At 47.8% G+C, this 18,289-nt stretch overlaps 1 protein-coding gene and 1 pseudogene across 1 annotated transcript; both read right to left on the bottom strand.

Annotated features, from left to right (window-relative positions):
* Positions 1-645: 645 nt before the first annotated feature.
* LOC142576925 (U2 spliceosomal RNA) lies at positions 646-825 on the bottom strand (annotated as a pseudogene).
* Positions 826-4,975: 4,150 nt separating this feature from the next.
* Positions 4,976-15,919, bottom strand: LOC142574863 (phosphate-regulating neutral endopeptidase PHEX-like). Its single transcript, XM_075683863.1, has 3 exons — positions 15,134-15,919; positions 11,151-12,871; positions 4,976-5,589 (listed from the first exon to the last, which is right to left on the bottom strand). Exons 1-3 carry the CDS (start codon positions 15,917-15,919, stop codon positions 5,196-5,198), a joined length of 2,901 nt encoding a protein of 966 aa, XP_075539978.1. The 3' UTR covers positions 4,976-5,195.
* Between the last annotated feature and the right edge of the window lie 2,370 nt (positions 15,920-18,289).

Below are 18,289 nucleotides of genomic sequence, written 5' to 3'. Positions count from 1 at the left end.
GTTTCAGCTCGTCTTCCGACTTTAAGCAGCCAAACCGAATGTCATCCTTATGTCATAAGTCGTGCAAGGATGGGTGCCTGGATATCAACAGTATCGCTCATTCTTGACACGCCAGTGTCATTTGCCCTAAGTTAATAAAGAAACAGAACGCACATGGAGCCAAGCTAACGAGCCAGTGTTGGAAGACGCGCCCGGGAAACACTGATCTCAAGCCAAATAAACGAAAAAAAGAAACGCTGCCACACGCGTGGTGTGTGGCGCTGCTGAAGGTGGCGGCGCAGAAGCCCCTCCCGAGGCGGGTGATCTGTGAAAACAGCTTCTCCCCCTTGCAAAGCCGAACGATGGGTGGGTTTCACAGGAGCGATTGCTACTTTCGTTAACGATCGATATATTGACCTTCTCAGCCACTTCTGAACATAAAAGGCTGCTGTAGTAGTAAGTTGATGCAACTATGACTGTTTCAAATCGCAGCGATAATGATGATGATAATGATTTATTCCCTTTCCCTTTGAAGCGGAGCAATGACAAATATCCACCTAGCCTGCTTGAATTATTCAGGTATGCTGCACATGTTTTACACTGTAGCATTTTGCAGCGAAGCTGTTTGTGGCTAAGCTTCCATGCTGCTTTGTTCAGCGTTGTCAAAAAACGTGGGCCGACCGCGGAGGTAGTGCAATAGCTGACTGACCCGCGGAGGAAGTGAAGCAAGCTTCAAGCATTCCGCCAAGTCGCAAAAATAAGTTTAATGTCTTGGGTCCCAATAGAACCAGTCTCATATATTAAGCTGGTAAGAACAGATACTACAATTTGACACGCGTCGGCCATGTCTACGTTCGCACCGTCCTCTCTTTGTCGGCGTTCCAAGCGCTTGCGTAACTACTTTCCTTCCGCTCTGCCGTAGTGGCAGTCACGTCGAAACGTCACGTGTGTCTAGTTTCCTGCAGCTACTGTGGACGGTGGTCCCATCGTCCACGCAAATGCTTACAAAAAATCAGAGTAAATGAGTTCCTACCTTTGTTCAAAATTCTGTGTCACCACTGTGCCTTGTGGCAAACAGCTTCGCTGGTAATCCACCTTCACAGAGTGGAATGGCTCATAAGCGGATCCAGTCGTATCAATCTATTCGCTCCGTTTTTTCACCAATAATGTACACGTATCGCACTTATCTCGATTACTGACGGGTTGTTACCTCCGTACACTTTAAGTCCAAGCGCTTCTGGAAGTGGTTCATTACCTACGGGTCTCACTGGGTGAATTTGTTCTGATTCAATTAGGATATGCTGAGTGGTCTTTGGAATTTTTCGTGTGTATGCTGCCGCTGCAGCAGGCACATGTCTCATCTTCTTGCGAATATTTGCTACACTATGTTTTTATCCTTTGGCAACCAGCTCGAGCCTCAAAGAGCAAGGCACTGCCTTTGCGTTGTGCAGATTTTTGCTTCTCATTTCTTACTTCCCATTGTGAATCTCCGTTGTCTTATTACAGCGAAACTGTATACCTCTACCTTCCAAGGAAATTTTCGTGTCGTATGCAAAAAACTCCTGTTACGTGGGCCGATACCGAAGATAGTGCAGTACCGGCCTGACCCATGGCGGAGTTGCAGTTCGCCATTAAGGGGCCCACATAAGCAGCGCCGCTGGTCATCCTTCTTCATAGAGTGGAATGGCACTGATTTTTTTGTTTCCATAGTGATAGTAGTGCTATCTGCAAGCAGTGATGCTGAATAAAATAATTTGTGGCTGATTCCTTTGTAACGGGCGGGCTGCTTTAGAGCGCCCTAGCCGGATAAAATATATACATGGCGTTAAAAAAGCGGGAAATATAAGAGGGGCGGAGTACCGACCCCATTCCTTTGTAAACACAGCCCGACCTGGTGCACAGACATTGACGTTTAGACACCGAATTTGATCTGTTCCCCTCAGAGTTGGCCATTCTGTGCCGTTGCCAAGTCTTCGTTACGCACATTACGTTAGACACCATCGCAACCGGTTCCCGCGCCCCGTTCTCGCACCGAACTCCAAGTGCTGGCGGAAGAGCGGTGTCGTCGGTGTGTCGTGGGGAGAAACCGCCACACTGGAGGGCTAGGTGTTCCAAGTATTCCTCCTCGAGGCCACATGTGCGACATATGAAGTCAGCCGAAAGGCCGAAATCGGACCGGTACGACGGTGGAAAAACAGGTAAGTAGTCTGAACGTGGCTGCCGTGCCGACGATTTTTTCTGTCGTGGGTTACGTTTCTCTCGGCATATGGCGCGGATCATTGGGGGGTCAAATGCCGTTTGCGCTGAAGGGGAAGGGGGTGAGGAGCGAAGGGAAAGTTAATATCACCAAAAGACTGAGACAGCGGTGTCCAGTATTCCCGCCGCTGTTCATGGTATTCATGGTATTGATGGAAAGGACGCTAGAAGGAAGTGATATCGGGTTTAATATCTCACAAAAGCAGGCGGGCACCATAGTAGAGCAGCATCATCCATGTTTGTTTCATGCGGACGACATAGTGTTGCTTGCTAACAAGCAAAGTGATATGCAACGTGTGGCTGCAATTTCTGGACAAGAATGTGAAAATTTAGGATTAACATCTTGCGTTGAAAGTCAGGTTTTATGGGATTCAATGAAAACCATCAACAGACAAGTGTCTCGGGATGGACGTATGCGCCGGCGCCATTGCGCGTGCAAACACATTCTGTCGTTCCTACTGGTTCCTATGCACCTCCCAATTTCCACTCGCGACGTTTGTGGGCGTAGCGCCCCACTCAAACGCCATCTAGACAAGAGAAGGCCTGAGCGCTCGGCGTGTGACGTCACGGAGAAGAGGCCGACGCCGTGCACAGGGATACGGTTGAATGAAGGTATCGCGCCCTTATGGGCAACGTTAACCAGAGCGCAGTTACTGTTTTTTTAGGCAGAGTTGAGCAGATAGTCCCTAGAAAACAGAGGGTGTTCCAAGATTATTTTATTCATGCAAAACTATTTACGCGCTGTATTTTTAAAATGCCTGTCCATAAAAAGTTAAATTATTCAGCCTTAGGATTGAGAATGAATTTTGGGTAAATGATGACAGGGAGCTTGGCTTATATTGAAATGTCACAGTGCTGCCCTCTTCTTCATAGTAGCTTCCTTGCCGTAATTGATCGTCGGCGTCAGAGAGTTTGCCGCTCATGTGACAACAAAAGTTTTCAACAGAATCTTAGCACTGCACCATAACACATATCTCATGACAACTTCACTGGTGGACCCTTCTCCGCATTCGGGACACAAGCTTTTATTCCAGTCTAGATTAGGTTTTAAAGAATGATTTCGCATTCGAGGCATTATTACATACAGTACCGCAGTGCACATATTTACAACACCTCAAATGAGTTTAGCGATGTAGATACAAAACTTTCGTGCAACTATTTACAAAGAAACAGCTGCCTTATTCCACTGAATACCAGCCTTTGTCTTCTTTGCCTTAGCATTGGCACCCAATATTCTGTCATTGATCTTGCGGAAACATGAACGCATATTTTTCGGCCCCAATTTGCGATTGCTCCCGCAATTGGGCACGCAACACTTATTAGGTGTATCCTGGTATGAACTTAATCTACAATCCGCTGCAATAAACGCTTGCCGGACGCACAACCGTAATTGCACCAGAAGCGCCGAGAATACCATGCACGGTTCACGTCCAGAAAAAAAAAAATGCGCTCGGAAGCATGTCGCAGCGTGCCAGGACTTTTCTAACCCGGAAGCTCTCCAAGGAGCAGCGGGGTTCCCGGAACTAATCGAATTGTTATCGCCGTCGTTGCCCACTCGGTCTTCCGCGTATCATTTTCAACACAGCTGCGCCGCTCGTAGCTTCGTAGCACGCTGCACGGAACTTCAATGTGCGTCTCTTTTGCGTGACGTAGTTCAAGGGGAGAGGGTACAGCGAGAAGGCCTTAAGTTCTGTAGAGGGTGATGCCCACTCGCGATGGTTTGCGGTGGGGGCGCTGACGTCGTGGCACAGCCGCACGAGATACTTAGACACTTTCGAATATCTGTGGCAATGCAGCGACTAACCTAGGCCTCAAGTTTAGCGCAGAGAAATTGGGAGTCATTGCGTGGCGTTAATTCAACAGTATACCCATAGTCAATCAATACGAATAGCTAGGAGTTTCTATTTGGCGGGCCCGTGTTAACTTGGTAGGTCGGATCACATCAACGATAAATCAGTGGGGTAAATGAAAAAAAAACATTGTAATAGTAGCGAGTGATTGAGTGAATCAGAATGTGTTAACTCTCGAACGGAAGCTCTGCAAAAAGCACAAGTGGCAGTCACTTGTAGGGAGTGCTTTGTTCTACGAAAGCGCAATAGAATAACTAAGCCATGAGTATAATAAGCACAGCGCACTTTCCACACCTATTCCTTTCATTAATAAAGGGAAAAGACATCCACCCGTTCGTAGCAATTGCTACAAAGGAATCCCGGACCAGGACGAATTTTTCTTCAACTCTGAGGCTTTTCTTTCGAAGAACCCGTATGGGTTTCCTTTGTAGAAATTGCTACGAACGGGTGGATGTCTGATTTTCCCTTTATTAATTACTTCTCTCCACCATGCGGGTTTCCGCAGAACTACTACGTCTATTCCTTTCATTTATGAACGCTTTCACCGCAAAGTCCGCCTCTGCTTGGGCAGGTATACAGTTTCTTGAAAGCTTTAGCTAGGATGCAGCAACATGTGCATCATCACCTAATTTGCGCCATATGAGAAGCCGTGTCATCAGCGATTTATATTGTACAGTAAAAAGTGCAGCAGCAGCTGGCTTTTACAATGAAAAAAAAAAGACGAAGAAGGGTAAAGGAGGTGGCAAAATTGTAAATTGCGTCAGCGTTCCATCTCGCGACTTGCAGATAGAAAATTAAAGCTACGGTCAGGTGGCACCCGTCTTGTCTGAAGTAAGTTAATTCATTAAGATCTCCACACTGAATTTGTAGCGCAACGAAGCCTTACAACGAATATATCATAGGTATTTACTTTTAAATCCTCAGGGAGAGAGCTCGCGCTTTTTAACGTGAGTCCAGACACGAAATAAAACAGTGCGTATGTAGTACATGGCTGGCGACGACATCGCTTTCGATGTTGCACACAAAACTGTATGTGTACACGCCACATGAAGGTGTGTCGTTCGACTCCACGTGAACGTCGTGTCGCAGTTTTTGGGAAGTGTCCCACTCTCACACAAAGAATTTGCACTTCATCTTGGGGTTCATCTGGGACTCGGGCGGGCAATGAAATGCACGGGCGAAGGCCTCCGAACTGCGCACCGCCTTGTTGCAGTCCACTGTGTGCGGACCCACGGCATCGGGTCGCGTGCAAGTCATGTAGCACAGCGTCATGAAGAACACTTGGTCTCCCGAGAAGCCCCCCACAATTCCCTGAAGGCCGTCGTCTCCCCTGTTGCTGACTGCGCTGCGGTACGCCGCGTAGGCAACCTCGAGAGCGGGGATCTCGGGAAAGATGCTGGCCCTCGCGCCGGTTATGCTCTGGGTGTTGTCTCCGCCACTGGTGGCGTGCCCGTCAAGCGCCTCTAGGCAGCCGTCTCTCTCCTCGAAAGCCTTCACGGAAGAGCTGCAGATGATGGAAGATATTGAAACGATGCGTCATCGCAGAATAAGAAAATACTTTGGCGTTAATGACACGTGTCAGTGGTTATATGGCGTTCTGCTGCTGAGGAGGAGGTCAGGTGTATGATTATCGGGCACGGCTGCGGCATTTTGATGTAGACGAATTGCAAAAACGCTCTCGCAAATTTATACCCAGTATGTTTTTTTTAGATTATGCAGAATTATTTTTTTTAAATTCACCTGGGCTAGAAAGCATAATTGTAGTCATTGGGTTGGATTACTCAAAGAAGCGGACATTGCTTGTACGAGAAATCGCATTGGACAATCGACTAATTAAAAAATTTTCATTGATCGGCTTTCTCATTATACACTTAGGTTTTACAACACTTGCTGAAATTTACGAACTGTAGCCGGTACTCAAAACTCGTATCACCCTGAAAATTCATGGCAAGTTGGTCCGTCTTGCCATTCAATCTGTAGCCGGTTAAATGGCAAGGCGTACCATCTTGGTCTGAGTTTTCAGGGTGATACAAGTTTTGAACACTTAAATCCAGAAGTTGGCGATAAAATATATTGGCGCGGCAGTTACGTATGTGCTTCAATGTATAAAACGTCGTTTTAATAAAAATAGAAGCGGAACAATACCTTTTCTCTCAAGTGTGGCGACGCATATTACGGCGCCATCGTCAGCATTTGCTAGCAGTGTGGATACTACTTGCAAACCCACCGACTGCAATTTGTTAATTTCCCTACTTTTCACTACCTCCTAATTGGCAATATGTGTAGTAAATTAAATATTCTAAAAGTTACCTGTTCATTTTCTGGCAATTAAACTATTATTCACTTCGATTTCTTTTGCGAGTAAAGTGTGCCGCTTGGAGTAATCCAGCTCAAGGGCTACAATTTCGCTATCTCTCACGGATGAATAAAAAAAGAAAGATATGGTGCAAAAAACAAAAACAAACAAGAACGCCACATATACAAGGTGCTTTATCTTGTAGCTACAGCCAATTTTAAAATGTTGCCTGTGGCAGACACCATAATTCTAATCATTAGCACCTGCCGTAGTTGCTTACCAGCTTTTGCGTTACGCTGCTAAGCCTCAGGATGAAATCCCAGCCGTGGCTGCCACATATTGATGGGGGAGAAATGCCAAAATTTATTTATTTATTTATTTATTTAAAATACCTTACAGGCCCTAAGGGGGCATTGTGTAAGGCGGGTACAAAATGAAGGGCGAAAAGAAAGAGTAAACAGCCTTCTAAAGTGTAATACAAAAGATACGCCTAAATGCAGGGCTCATTACTACAAAAAAAAAACACGTAAAAGGAACAACTGAAGTAATGAAACGCCACAAAGGTACACTTAAGGAAATAACACGAGTAAAACTCAACGTAAGGTACTAATACTATAAAGTAAAATACACGAAAAATGAACATATCAGGGAGTACAATTCTTGAAGGGATATTTAGGGAAACAGACGCAAAAAAGCTATAATATATACAAGGCTTACAAGTGAACACGTGGCGCAGCATAAAATATCAATACATAGGAGCGAGATAGCAATGAATCAATAAAATAAATCACAAGAAGTTCGAAGCACATTGCACAATACCCGTGTACCCAGCGTTGGGCGCACTTTAATAAACCAAAGGTGGTCAAAATTATTGCAGAGTCCCACACTATGGCGTGCCTTATATTCAGATGTTGGTTTCGGTATTTAAAACCTCCCAAAACATAACTTTATGATAACCTTTGACCTAATCACAAGATGAGGCGGTCCATTACTGCTACGAGAAATGAAAAAGATTAATTGAAGAATTAGCGTAATGACGCTAATTACCGTATTGATTAATTTCTTGGCGGCACATATTTAAATCTACGAGTTGTAGCTAGTGAGTGTATAAAGGGTGCCCCACGTAACTTGAGCCAAGAATTTTAACATGAGAGGCGCGTCGGAAGCGGATGCACCCGAAGGCACACTATTCGCAATATGCCATAGTAACTGTGATAATTTTTTGTTTTCCCCAGAACTCACAAATAGATGAAGTTTGCCGAGGACCCCAAGTATGATAGGCAGACTTGTAGAGCGTCTTCAGAAACCGCCGATCGAGTTGTGCCCTTTACGATACGTCTCACGTAGTCCTTTATTTCCGGGTTGCAAAGGAAGCCTGCGAAATATAATAAAAACACGTGACGGAGCGTTTTCTCAGTGGTATTGTGCTGCTCTCGAGCCTGCGATCGGTGAACAAGGTCATGTGCATCGTGACTGACGACGAGGAAGCGGCTGGGCGTCCCTTTATATCGCCGGCAGCGCTCGGCCAGCAGCATGCATTTTCGCCGTCATCCGACGGGAGCCGCCCCTGTTCACGGAACGCACGCTTGAGAGCAGCACGATACCACTGCGCAACCGCTCCGTCACGTAGCTTTTTCCATACTTCGCGGGCTTTCTTTGCAACCCGGAATAAAGGACTACATGAGACGTATCGTAAATGGAGCAACTCGATCGGTAGTTTCTGAAGGTGCTCTACAAATCTAGGTATCACACTTGGGATTCTCCGCTAATAATTAAAAAGTTGGCTAATCAAACTGATTAGCTAGCGAGTTCTAGGCAAAAAACTAAATTGTCTGAGTTACTATAGGCTATTGCAAATAGCATGCGTTCGTTTCAACTCGCTTCCGACGTGCCTTTCTGTTTTGAATTCTTGGCTCAAGTTATTTGGGACACACTGTATATGCAAGGCATGCTAACATAAAAGAAATTATGAGGGTGGCACAGGTTCCGACATATGCACCGTCAAACTTGCGGTAAGAATTCACTGTTGCTGCTCCCTACTTTTTTGAGGCATTGCTGTTTTATGCATTGAAGCACAGAAGTAACTGGAACGCCAATGTATTTAGTTGGAAACCATGAAAATTAATGAGTAGAAACTGGCTTAGTCCTGAGAATTCGTTAAAGTGCACATGCCTTGCGAAATCGCCGGCTACAATATGCTCTGATAATTACAAAGAAAATGTAGTTATTGTAATTATGTTAATTGTTCAATCAGATGTATTGATTTCTCTTAGAAGTAATTAACGCCTCATTGAGTAGTTCAGATTAACGGTTACAATTGCTCTGTTTGCCTATTTAAAATTTTAAACAATGGAGTGCTTTTAAAATAAAAGCCTCTATATTTACGCGCCCATTAATGGGAAGCTGAAAGCTTTCCAGAAAAAATGACTGAAGAGCGGTACGTCGTGATTTTCAACCCTGTGAATTCGAATATCGCATCGAAATTGATCGAAAGAAAGCGCAAACATATTTTATTTCGACCAAAAGTGCAGCAGCAGACACGCCCAGCTCGCGCGCCTCGTTTTCACATGTGATTGGTCGGGCACCTTGTGACGTCAACAATGGTGTTCGTCCGGACCGACTGCTGCCGCTACACACGAAGCACGGTTCAAGGTAGTTTGGTGGTGTTTTGCTGAGACCGTCATAGAAAATTTCGCGAGCTTGCGTTTCTCTGGGGAGTTCGGCGTTAAGTCCAAACTCTACGAGAGCGATTTTGCGCGCGACGGTGACGGATGACGGCTTCGAGCCACAAAACGGGCCGTCGCTTGAACAGATCGCTCGGTGTTGTCGCTCGATCGCTCGTTTCTAGAAATCTAGAACTCGTCGCTTGTCGCCCGGAAATGCTATGAGCGACTAGCCAATAGTGCAAATCCAAAACTGGATGTACATAACTGAAATACCACTGTTTGTCGCACAGAACGAGCAAACTATGGAATTTTATACGTGCAAAAATAAGAACTAGTGCAAGACCTTCAGAAATATTTTATGCTCCTTCTTCAGTAAACTACATCAACTTAAATTGATAAAGCATGCGTCACGCTAGTTTCAGCGCGTATATTGCTGCCCTCATACCGGGAAGTCGTCGCTCAAAGCCGCCGCTCGTGTGGAGTTCGGCTTGCAGGCGACGAGTGAACGCGACAGACAGCGCGACAGGCGAGGCGATCTCTGTCGCGTTCACTCGTCGCCTGAAACAAGCGAGGCGACAGACATCGCCTCGCTTGTCGCGCTGTCGCTGTCGCGTGCAATATTACTTGTAAGGAGATTATACTTTACTCCCTACGTGTACGAGCCGAGTGCGAAGAGCCGGCCTCTCCAAGAAACAAAAAATGCTGGTGCAAGCACTGCTTTCCACGTGAACGAAGGCGAAGTGTTAGCATCCCCTTGTGTTGGAAATGTTCTTTGGCGAGTATGTTTTTTGCTAACCTGCATTCAGCGTTCCAGTGAGTACGTTTCCGGGCAAACAACTGTAGTGTTATGTTCCTGCATGCCTCCTCGTAGAACGTAAGCGGTGATGCGATCTTCGGCATTTGTGCGCTGCCCCAAAGCTGTCGGCATCCTACATAGACGGTTTAAACGCGGGAAAATTTACCGCCTGTTGTAGCACGGGTAGTATAGAACCTTCATCAGCGCGCCATCCGCACGCTACTTGTAGCCGGCGAATTCCGTCAGCTACGTGAGATGGTCGGTTTCTCTATGTGTGCGAGAGAAGGTGGAGTGCAGCGTCCTGGCGTGAGCAGGCTTTCCAACACATGCAAACTTTACGCTTGCACTGCGTTATGGTGGCTGCCTGCAGGCTGTTTCGCAACACACGTGCGAATAAAAAATTCGCGGCGCTTGCGATGAAACCTGCGTCAGGGGTGGGAGATAAACATGCACCTTCCGTTCAGCGTGCCATTTTCTTTTTTTCAGGAGAAACCAAAGCACACATTATTGATAAACTCCGGTAGTAATCGTCACGGAAGTGGTTAGAGCACAACACTGTTGTTCTTGAGCGCTTGAAGTTGTTTCGCTTCACAGCAGCCTCCCACTTAGCTGAAAGCTTCTTGTCTTTCAGGAACTAATGGAACATCGAAACATCGTCGCGGCCGCAGGTGTTCGTGCAAGCGTAGGCTGCACAGAACGCCGGCATGATCGGCCTACAAGTTCAATTGATGCTGCGCATGTCAACTACCACTCCTATGTACACACAAACAAAGGAATGTAGGGTCGACGAAGCAGATTAGGACGGCACGAACGCAGAAATAAGCCCGGTCAGGCACGGTCGCGGAGACTGCAAAGGAGCGGAACACAAGTGTTGACATCACTAGGCCGCGGTTTCCGGTCTCCGCTCGCATCGTCAGCGTCAGCAGCAGCGCGCGGCGCTCGACGGGGGGCAGAGCTACAGCGCAATTTTAACCAATGATTGCGTCGCTTCTAAGTGAAAAATCACCCCCCCCCCCCCACCCAAATTTTATCTTCATAGTTTATAAGGTTCCCGCATCCGTATATGAGCGTCTTATTGAATTCGATGACTCTTCAGCTCCCCTTTAAAGAACCCCAGGAGCTCAAGATAGATCCGAAGCGCTCCTGAACGGCGTCTCTCATATTCCTATTGCTGCCATAGGGTTTTTAACGAAATTAATGACTCAACGCATCAATCCTTTAATCTGTAAGGTATGCTTGAGGCCTAACGCGATTAAAGAAAAGGAATGCCAGAATACCTATTTCCGCATCAATAACGGGAAGCTTACCTGGACAAAAAGAAGTGGCCGAATGTACCGTTCGGGTGCCACCGCAGTCCCTGTCTGTCTACGGACGCGACCAGATTCAGCGCCATGGAAAAGCCCAGACCCCCGTAGAACATGGCCTCCGTCCCGCCAGGGTAGTACAAGGGCGGAGTAATCGCGCCCACGGCCACCTTGACGTCGCCGCTTGAGGCATCATAGAGCACGTACGGCAGTGCATAGTTGATCGCGAAGCTGAAGACGTCGATGTCAGCGTGCGGGTCATGCGTCTTAGCAGCGCAGCGGCTCGTCTTCACCCAGTACTCGGCAAATGAAAGTTCAGTGCTTGGAAAATCGCTGTACATGCGCTCGAGCACGTCGTTTTCGAGGTAACGCTCGGGGGGCCACAGCTTTAGTCGCGTCGAACGCAGCTTCTCGACCGCGAGCTTCCGGCTCTCAACGTCCAGCCATTGCGTTGCGTTGGCCGCGTCCGCAGCCGCCAAAACCAAGCTGTCGAAGCCTGCTTTGATGTCAGCGCGCTGTGCTGGCGTGAAGCGCGACACGGAGCTGAGCGCAATCACCAGGAGCCGATAGGCGGCCTCGACTAATCGCTCGCAGAAGTACGGCCGATATATGTCGATGCCCTGGTCGTACCGATTGTCGAGCAGCTGGATATCCGCTGCCGGAGCCAAGAGCTGCACGCAAGACCAGGCGATCAGGGACAGCAGCTCGGTTTTTCTGTACGATGACATCACGGTCGCCATAGTCCGGAAGAACTCTACGTTGCCTATGAAAACCTGGTCGTTGGGCTTCACTTCAGGCTCAAGCTCGGTCTGCCTGAAGGCACGTAGCCACAGCTTGGAGGCCAGTGGCGGAGTGAGGAGTCCGATTCGAGCGATTCGCACCAGAGCTGGTTCGATTACCGGAAGACGCCTAGCGTTCAGCAGTTTTCTGAAGACGTCACCTTCCATAACCATAGCCATGTTGATAAGTTTCGTGTCGACCCGATAATTGCTGTAGTTTCGGTTAAGGATGTAGAAAAACGTGGCCCAGTATTTCGCGTATCCGCCGGTGCTTTTGACTGTGAGATGGTGCTGGTACAAAATTGGTATGAGAGAACCGGGCTCTAATATGAAACGCCAATTCGGTGGGGACAAGCGCATAGCGCGCACTTGGAAGAATAGCGGGACCTGCCACTTGAATGCTAGCGTCATCAGTACGTCGAGGGCGCTGGTGTCATTTGGTGCGGGTTTCTCTGGCCAGGATAGTCTACATTCGTTGAGGAACTTCCAGAAGATGTCCAAGTTCGAGCCGTACTCTGATCGGTGGCCCATACAGGACTCGTACATCGCCATTGGTTTGCGGCCCACACTAATGGTTTTCGTCCCTTCGCTGAGTACGCTGTAGAAATGCGGAAACCACGATTTCCTTACGTCATCCATGGCCGAGTTGGAGTACTCTAGGTAGCCTTTCGGAGGCGACCAAGCGGAGCAGACGTAGGCGCTAAAGTTGTGGCATGGATCGAGGTGGCGGTTTAGTCCATTAGAGAGGCGCCACGAGTGGGCGAGGCAGTCGTCAGTCTTGCAGAACGGTGGCGAAGGTGGTGATTTGCCGCCTCGTGCGAACAGAAACACAATGACGATTGTCACGGCCGTCACGATCAGCATGAGGACGATCATAAGGGTGACGTGCTGCACCTTGATTGACACACCTGTTGCAGTTAGGACAACCTGAGAGCTGCGTCGAGCCTGCAAGAAAATATAAACATAAAGAGGCATATAAGCAGATTTCGGCTAAAAAGGTTATTCAAACTACATAGTGAGCTGTCTACTGTGGCGGCGTCCACCATGTTCTCTGTGACGTAGTTGCGAATCGCCATTATGTCGTGCGGATCGGTGATCGTCGCGGTGTGGCTATTCAGAACTCTATACTGTATTGTTCACCTTCATCGTCCAGCGGATCGGGCCAAGGGAACTTCACTGCGCTCACACCAATCAACGAAGCTGCGGCCGTTGTTCTTGCAGCCTTAGATATTCGTCCACACGGCCTTGGGTGGCGTGGTGCTTTGCAACGTAAGCGTTGTCGAGTCTCTTTTCAAGGTGACGTGTGCTGTGAACGTTGAGCCAATTACTCGGAAGAATTGCCCCTGCGCTGACGAATTTCTGACTAATGCTGTTGTGACAGCCATAGACGGAAAGCTTCTATTGTTCCAGGGTATTGGGGGGGGGGGGGGGGTAGGAGCAGGAGCCCGACCAGCTTTCCGGACACACCGCTCCTCCTTGTTTATATATATATATATATATATAACCTTTAATCACGTTCGCACTTGAAGACAGTTCGGGTGATCTCGCAGAATTAGTAACTCAAGTTCCAGCCTAACTGAGCAGTTACGAGTTACGAGGAATAAAAGATTATTGGATAATAGATTATCAGGCACACGAATAAACAAGCATATTAGCACATCAATGAACAAATAATGACACAGCGAGATCCGAAAAGTGCGGAACGACACGAGAGCAAGTAGGAAAAGCGCGGACTACTTTATTGAGCAGCTGATAAAGCATATATGACGAATAAAATTAATAAAGGAAATGTACACCATAGAATATCTAGTTTTAAATAGCGAAACAAAGCGTTTTTTCATGCCCAAAAGGGCTCACCTTGCTTTCGCTGTTATGTACCCCAATTATGTTCCTGTGTATAACTTTTTACGTTCTTTTATACGCGACATGGTTTGCTTGAAGCTTGCCTCTATTCCCTGAAGCTCCCCTCACTGGGTCATTGCCTCGTATTAGCGCGTGACAATTTTTGCCAACTGAATAGCTGATGAATGTCTTGCTGTAGAACAAGCACTCTGTAAAACTGGAGCCCTGGTACAGAACGCGTCAGATCTATGCGATAGCTCCCGACTTGTTTCTTTTATCAAGGCTTATCGCGACGCAACATTCATGAAGCCGCATCGCTCCATTAAAACGAGAGCGAACGATTGTACAAATTAATCGGTTATGCCCAATCAGTAAGTAAGAGCGGGCGTCTTCTTCTTGTGTCTAGAGACCGCGCTTGGCTGTCCGTGCGGCTGGGGAGTACTACATACGCCGGTGGCGCGTTTTATTTTCTGCGCCGCGTTGGAATTTGCAATCCGAGAAGGGTGTTCCTTTCGCGTGCGCTGTCTCCCCGCGTGCCCCGTGTTATGCTTCCGTTGGTGTTGATATACAGTGGCAAATACGCTTCCTTCTCAGCGTCAGACGGGTAATGGTCAAGTACCGACAAGCGACATGCCCACAGTTGGCTCTGTCGTTGGCGCTCACGCGTGTTTGTAGCCGGTGCATACCGAGACGTCCGTAGCCGCGGAAGAAGCGCGCTGGACGCGTGTTTTCTATTTGTCATTTTATTTCTCAACGACGGGATGGACGAACTCGGTCTGCGAACGTTGGTCAGCGAGGACAAAACGGAAGTGTACAATAATGTGACGATCAACCGCACGCGAAACGACTGGGCATTGATAGAAGTTGGAAGCAGCACAACTGCAAACGTTCGCGCGGACATGCCGAGGCCACCGTTATGGAGACCATATTTACTGCTGAAACAGATACCACGATCCCGAAAGAGCGTTCTCCGCAGGAGGCGAGTCCTGCGCCGGGGGCACTACCTAACCATTAGAAAGGCACTTAATTGAAGGAATACCACAAAGGCCATTATCATCTGATTTAGCAAGCAAACACTCCATTAAATGTCATTCTTCATTCCTGCTTCCTCCCTGCGTCCGTGTCTGTTCTCGGGGCGCACTGCGCGTTTTTGCTCGCCTGTTGGCGACTATGCCGGCCGCATTGTCAATACGAGAAAAATATTTCGTTTATTCACACGCATTTGAAACGGGAAGGCTTACGCAAAACTGCTCTCGTCTCTTTATCACTACAATATGTTCTTCGGAAATGTTGGACACAAAACTGTGAGGAACGGCACGAAGGGGGGTAGGAGAGTGAAAAGGTGACAAGTAGTATGAAACTCACGCGACCCGAATCATAGTACGAGGTCCTCCGAGCTTCTGACTTGGTTCGCTGGGCTTCGACGTGTTCTTCGTTGATGGTGATAAGTTCTTGAAGGACAGAGGTGAACGAAGCGTGCTGGTGAGATAAGCTCGCTTGGCGACTTGAGTGGATCTCTTTGCGTCCGTCTTGTGGCTCCGGCTGTCCTTCAGAGAGCGTCGGAGAGCCCTCGGCCCTCTCTTTGATCAAGGTCGCTGACAGCGTCTGGAGTGTATTCGCACCGCTGGCCGCGCACTCCGAAGACAGAGCTGGCAGGGCGGTTTCGCATTCTGGTTGGGGCGCCTGTTGGTACTCCTGGATTGCTTCCTTCTGCTCTGGGAGCAGGTTGCTCTCTCCAGGCTTCTCCGTCGTCGGAGCAGTGGGAGTAGCAACGTGAGGTTCTACCGGACCAAAGTCAACGGAAGCGAGTTGCTGCTGAGGCTCGCTGGGGTCCGAGGTCTTGCGGTGGAAATCGGCGGCGAAAGACAGCCTCCGTTTGAGAGGGGTCTTGTCGCGTGAGGGAATTACTTCGTCCAGTTGAAGGGCGCTGGCCGTGGCTACCGGCAAGTTCGATTCCCGCGCGGCAATCGCGGAGCCTTTCGAATCTTTTTCTAGATCGGTATGGCTGGGACGCCTGCGCGTCGATTCGGACTTGCTCGAGGACGACGAGCTGCGAGACGACACACTTCCACTGGAACTCACGCTATGTTTGCGAGAGCGACGTCGCTTCTTGCTTCTCTTCTCGTCGGGAGCATCATTGCTTGGGGCCATATCGCTTGTTCTTTCGCGGCGAACTCCAGAGGCGTTTCAATCCAGTAAAACGGAAGAAATAGGGGTGAGAGCCCTGGAACCCTCATCTTCTTCTAGTGCTACCTCATGGCGAGAGCAATTGGCGCGAGACCTCGCTGGCCATTTCTCACTGATTTCAGCGCTATATAATTTCGGGGCCCCACCAAAACCAGACTGTTAACAAAGGAAGTTTTATTTTCATTAAAACAGTGATTAATTACCTTTAAAACTATCTCTATCGGAGACGCATACTTGCCCAAGGTTTTATTTCATTAGTCGAAGCGAATTTAGAACTCCTACAGTTTCATGGTTTGAGTGGTGCTTTCAGAGATGCATTTGTGCAAAATGGGAAATCTGCTTCCTTTATAAGATTTTATTTGTAGTCGGCGGCAAAATAAAAATGGAAAGGATCGCCGAATTGTCGACGTTAAAGAAGACAAGGTCGACATACGTACATCGGGGGTGATTATTTCTTATGCATTAGTTTACAACATTCCTATTTAAAGTAAATAAAATCGATAACCTTCTAGTTTGCTTTCGTTTCGAAAAGCACACGTCTACAACTAAAAGAAATGCGCCTAACCTAAGTATGTCTAGCTTAATTCATTGTATAACTTCAAGTGTTGGCTCACCTATACTTCATCCTCAAGTTTTCTCCCCCCGCCCCACCCGTTTTCTCCCCCCGCCGACTTCTTGGTCAATTACCTGTAGTGGGCTCGCGCCATAATAAAGGAAAAAAGCAAGCAAGTCATTCGATTTATATGCCCGAAAGCCTGCGTCCTGCACATTTTGGGCACGTTAAGTATGCCCCTGTGCTCACAATTAATCCGGCGTCCCCCACTACCACGTGCCTCATAATCAAATGTTGTTCCTGGCACATAAAACCCCATAATTAATATGATTTAAATGTTCGTTATATGCCTATGATCTTTCTCTTTCATTCTTTCTTAGAGTGCAGAGCTTAGGCGCCCGTTCCTGACGGGAGCATCGGCACAACCGAGAGAACGATCACATAGAAGGATGAAAGAACGAACGCAGCGGCGGATGAAAGATGGCGAAAGCGAATAGAGCGCGAGGACGAAACCGGAGAAGGAGGGTGCAGCGGAACTTTGAGACGAAAAGCGGAGGAGAAGAGAGAGAAAGTGAGACAAAAAATGCGTAGTGTCGCACAAGACGTGCTCTGCGGCTATGATCACTACAAGATGGCGCGAGAGTAGCACGCGTCTTCTGGGAGGTGTGTGTGCAGCGGCTGCTGTCAATCGCGCCCTTGCGTCACCCACACGCTGCCTCTCGCAATTCTGCGAATAATGAGGCAGTCGCGCCACATTTGGCTCCAGTTTCAACGCACCGCAGGAGACATATATACCGCGCCAACCAGTATATCGCGGAATGAAAGCACGTATAGAGCTCCGCTCAAATTTGGCGTTAGCCAGCATCGCAACTGTAGGTGAACTTTTTCGTTCTCGCTATTGACACATTTCCTATTTATTTCGTATAATCTGTGTCACGCGCAATTAAGTCGTCCTTCCGTTGGTTAACCGTTTCTTTTTTCGCGTTTGAGAGTCTGCAATGCGCTACTCGCCTCGGTTTTCTTGTTCATCTTTCACGCTACCGCAAGGCATAAATTCTATTAGCCCTGAAAGTTAATTCTTTTTCAGAACAAGCGCCACAGGCACGGCCGGGTGGCTCTTTGCTCTCTCGAATACTCCGACCCAGGTCTGCGCCGACTCAAACTCTAGTGTCGCGGTAGATGCTCCCTAAGGGAGCACAGTTGCGCATACTTTCGCAATTTTTTTCAAACGCTAAGCGGTAAAGCAACTCATCGTTCGCGCAGGAGCCCAACTTAGACGAGCGTCTATTTTATATATTTTTTATTTAATATACTTTCAGGGCCCATGACACTACAGAAAGGAGTGGGGAAGAAATTTCAAGGCGTGCATCAACAAAACAAAGACAAATATTACAAGGCGTCTTGTAAAGCGATCTTGAACTTGTGGTTATCAGCTATGCTGGCGATTTTGGAGGGAAGGTGGTTCCGTGCGACACTTGTTCTAGGAACAAAAGAGCCATTACACAATTTTGTGCGACAGAAGGTAGCCCTACCTTGAAGCGATGATCGTTCCTTGAAGATATGTAATGAGGTGGATAAAACAAAACGTCGTTCATCTCGTTGTTATAATAATAGATTTTATGAAAAAGGCTAAGGCGAGATGACTTTCGACGCAAGAAAAGGTTAGGCAAGTTTAGGGTTTCTTTTCATAGATGTGACACCGGAATGACGTGAATAATTAGACAAGATGACACGTGCGCCGCGATTATGAATGGCTTCAAGAGTTTGAATGCGTGTAGTCT

Source organism: Dermacentor variabilis, chromosome 3 (assembly GCF_050947875.1).
Source record: "Dermacentor variabilis isolate Ectoservices chromosome 3, ASM5094787v1, whole genome shotgun sequence".
Lineage (NCBI taxonomy): Eukaryota > Metazoa > Arthropoda > Arachnida > Ixodida > Ixodidae > Dermacentor > Dermacentor variabilis.
Note: the sequence above shows the minus strand (reverse complement) of the source record. Positions and strands in the feature narration are given on the sequence as shown.

Coding starts and splice junctions, on each gene's coding strand:
- LOC142574863 (XM_075683863.1), bottom strand. CDS start 15,919: ATGGCCCCAAGCAATGATGCTCCCGACGAGAAGAGAAGCAAGAAGCGA. Junction 12,872..15,133: donor CGTACTATGATTCGGGTCGC/GTGAGTTTCATA, acceptor ATTTTCTTGCAG/GCTCGACGCAGCTCTCAGGT. Junction 5,590..11,150: donor GGCCACTTCTTTTTGTCCAG/GTAAGCTTCCCG, acceptor CATCATCTGCAG/CTCTTCCGTGAAGGCTTTCG.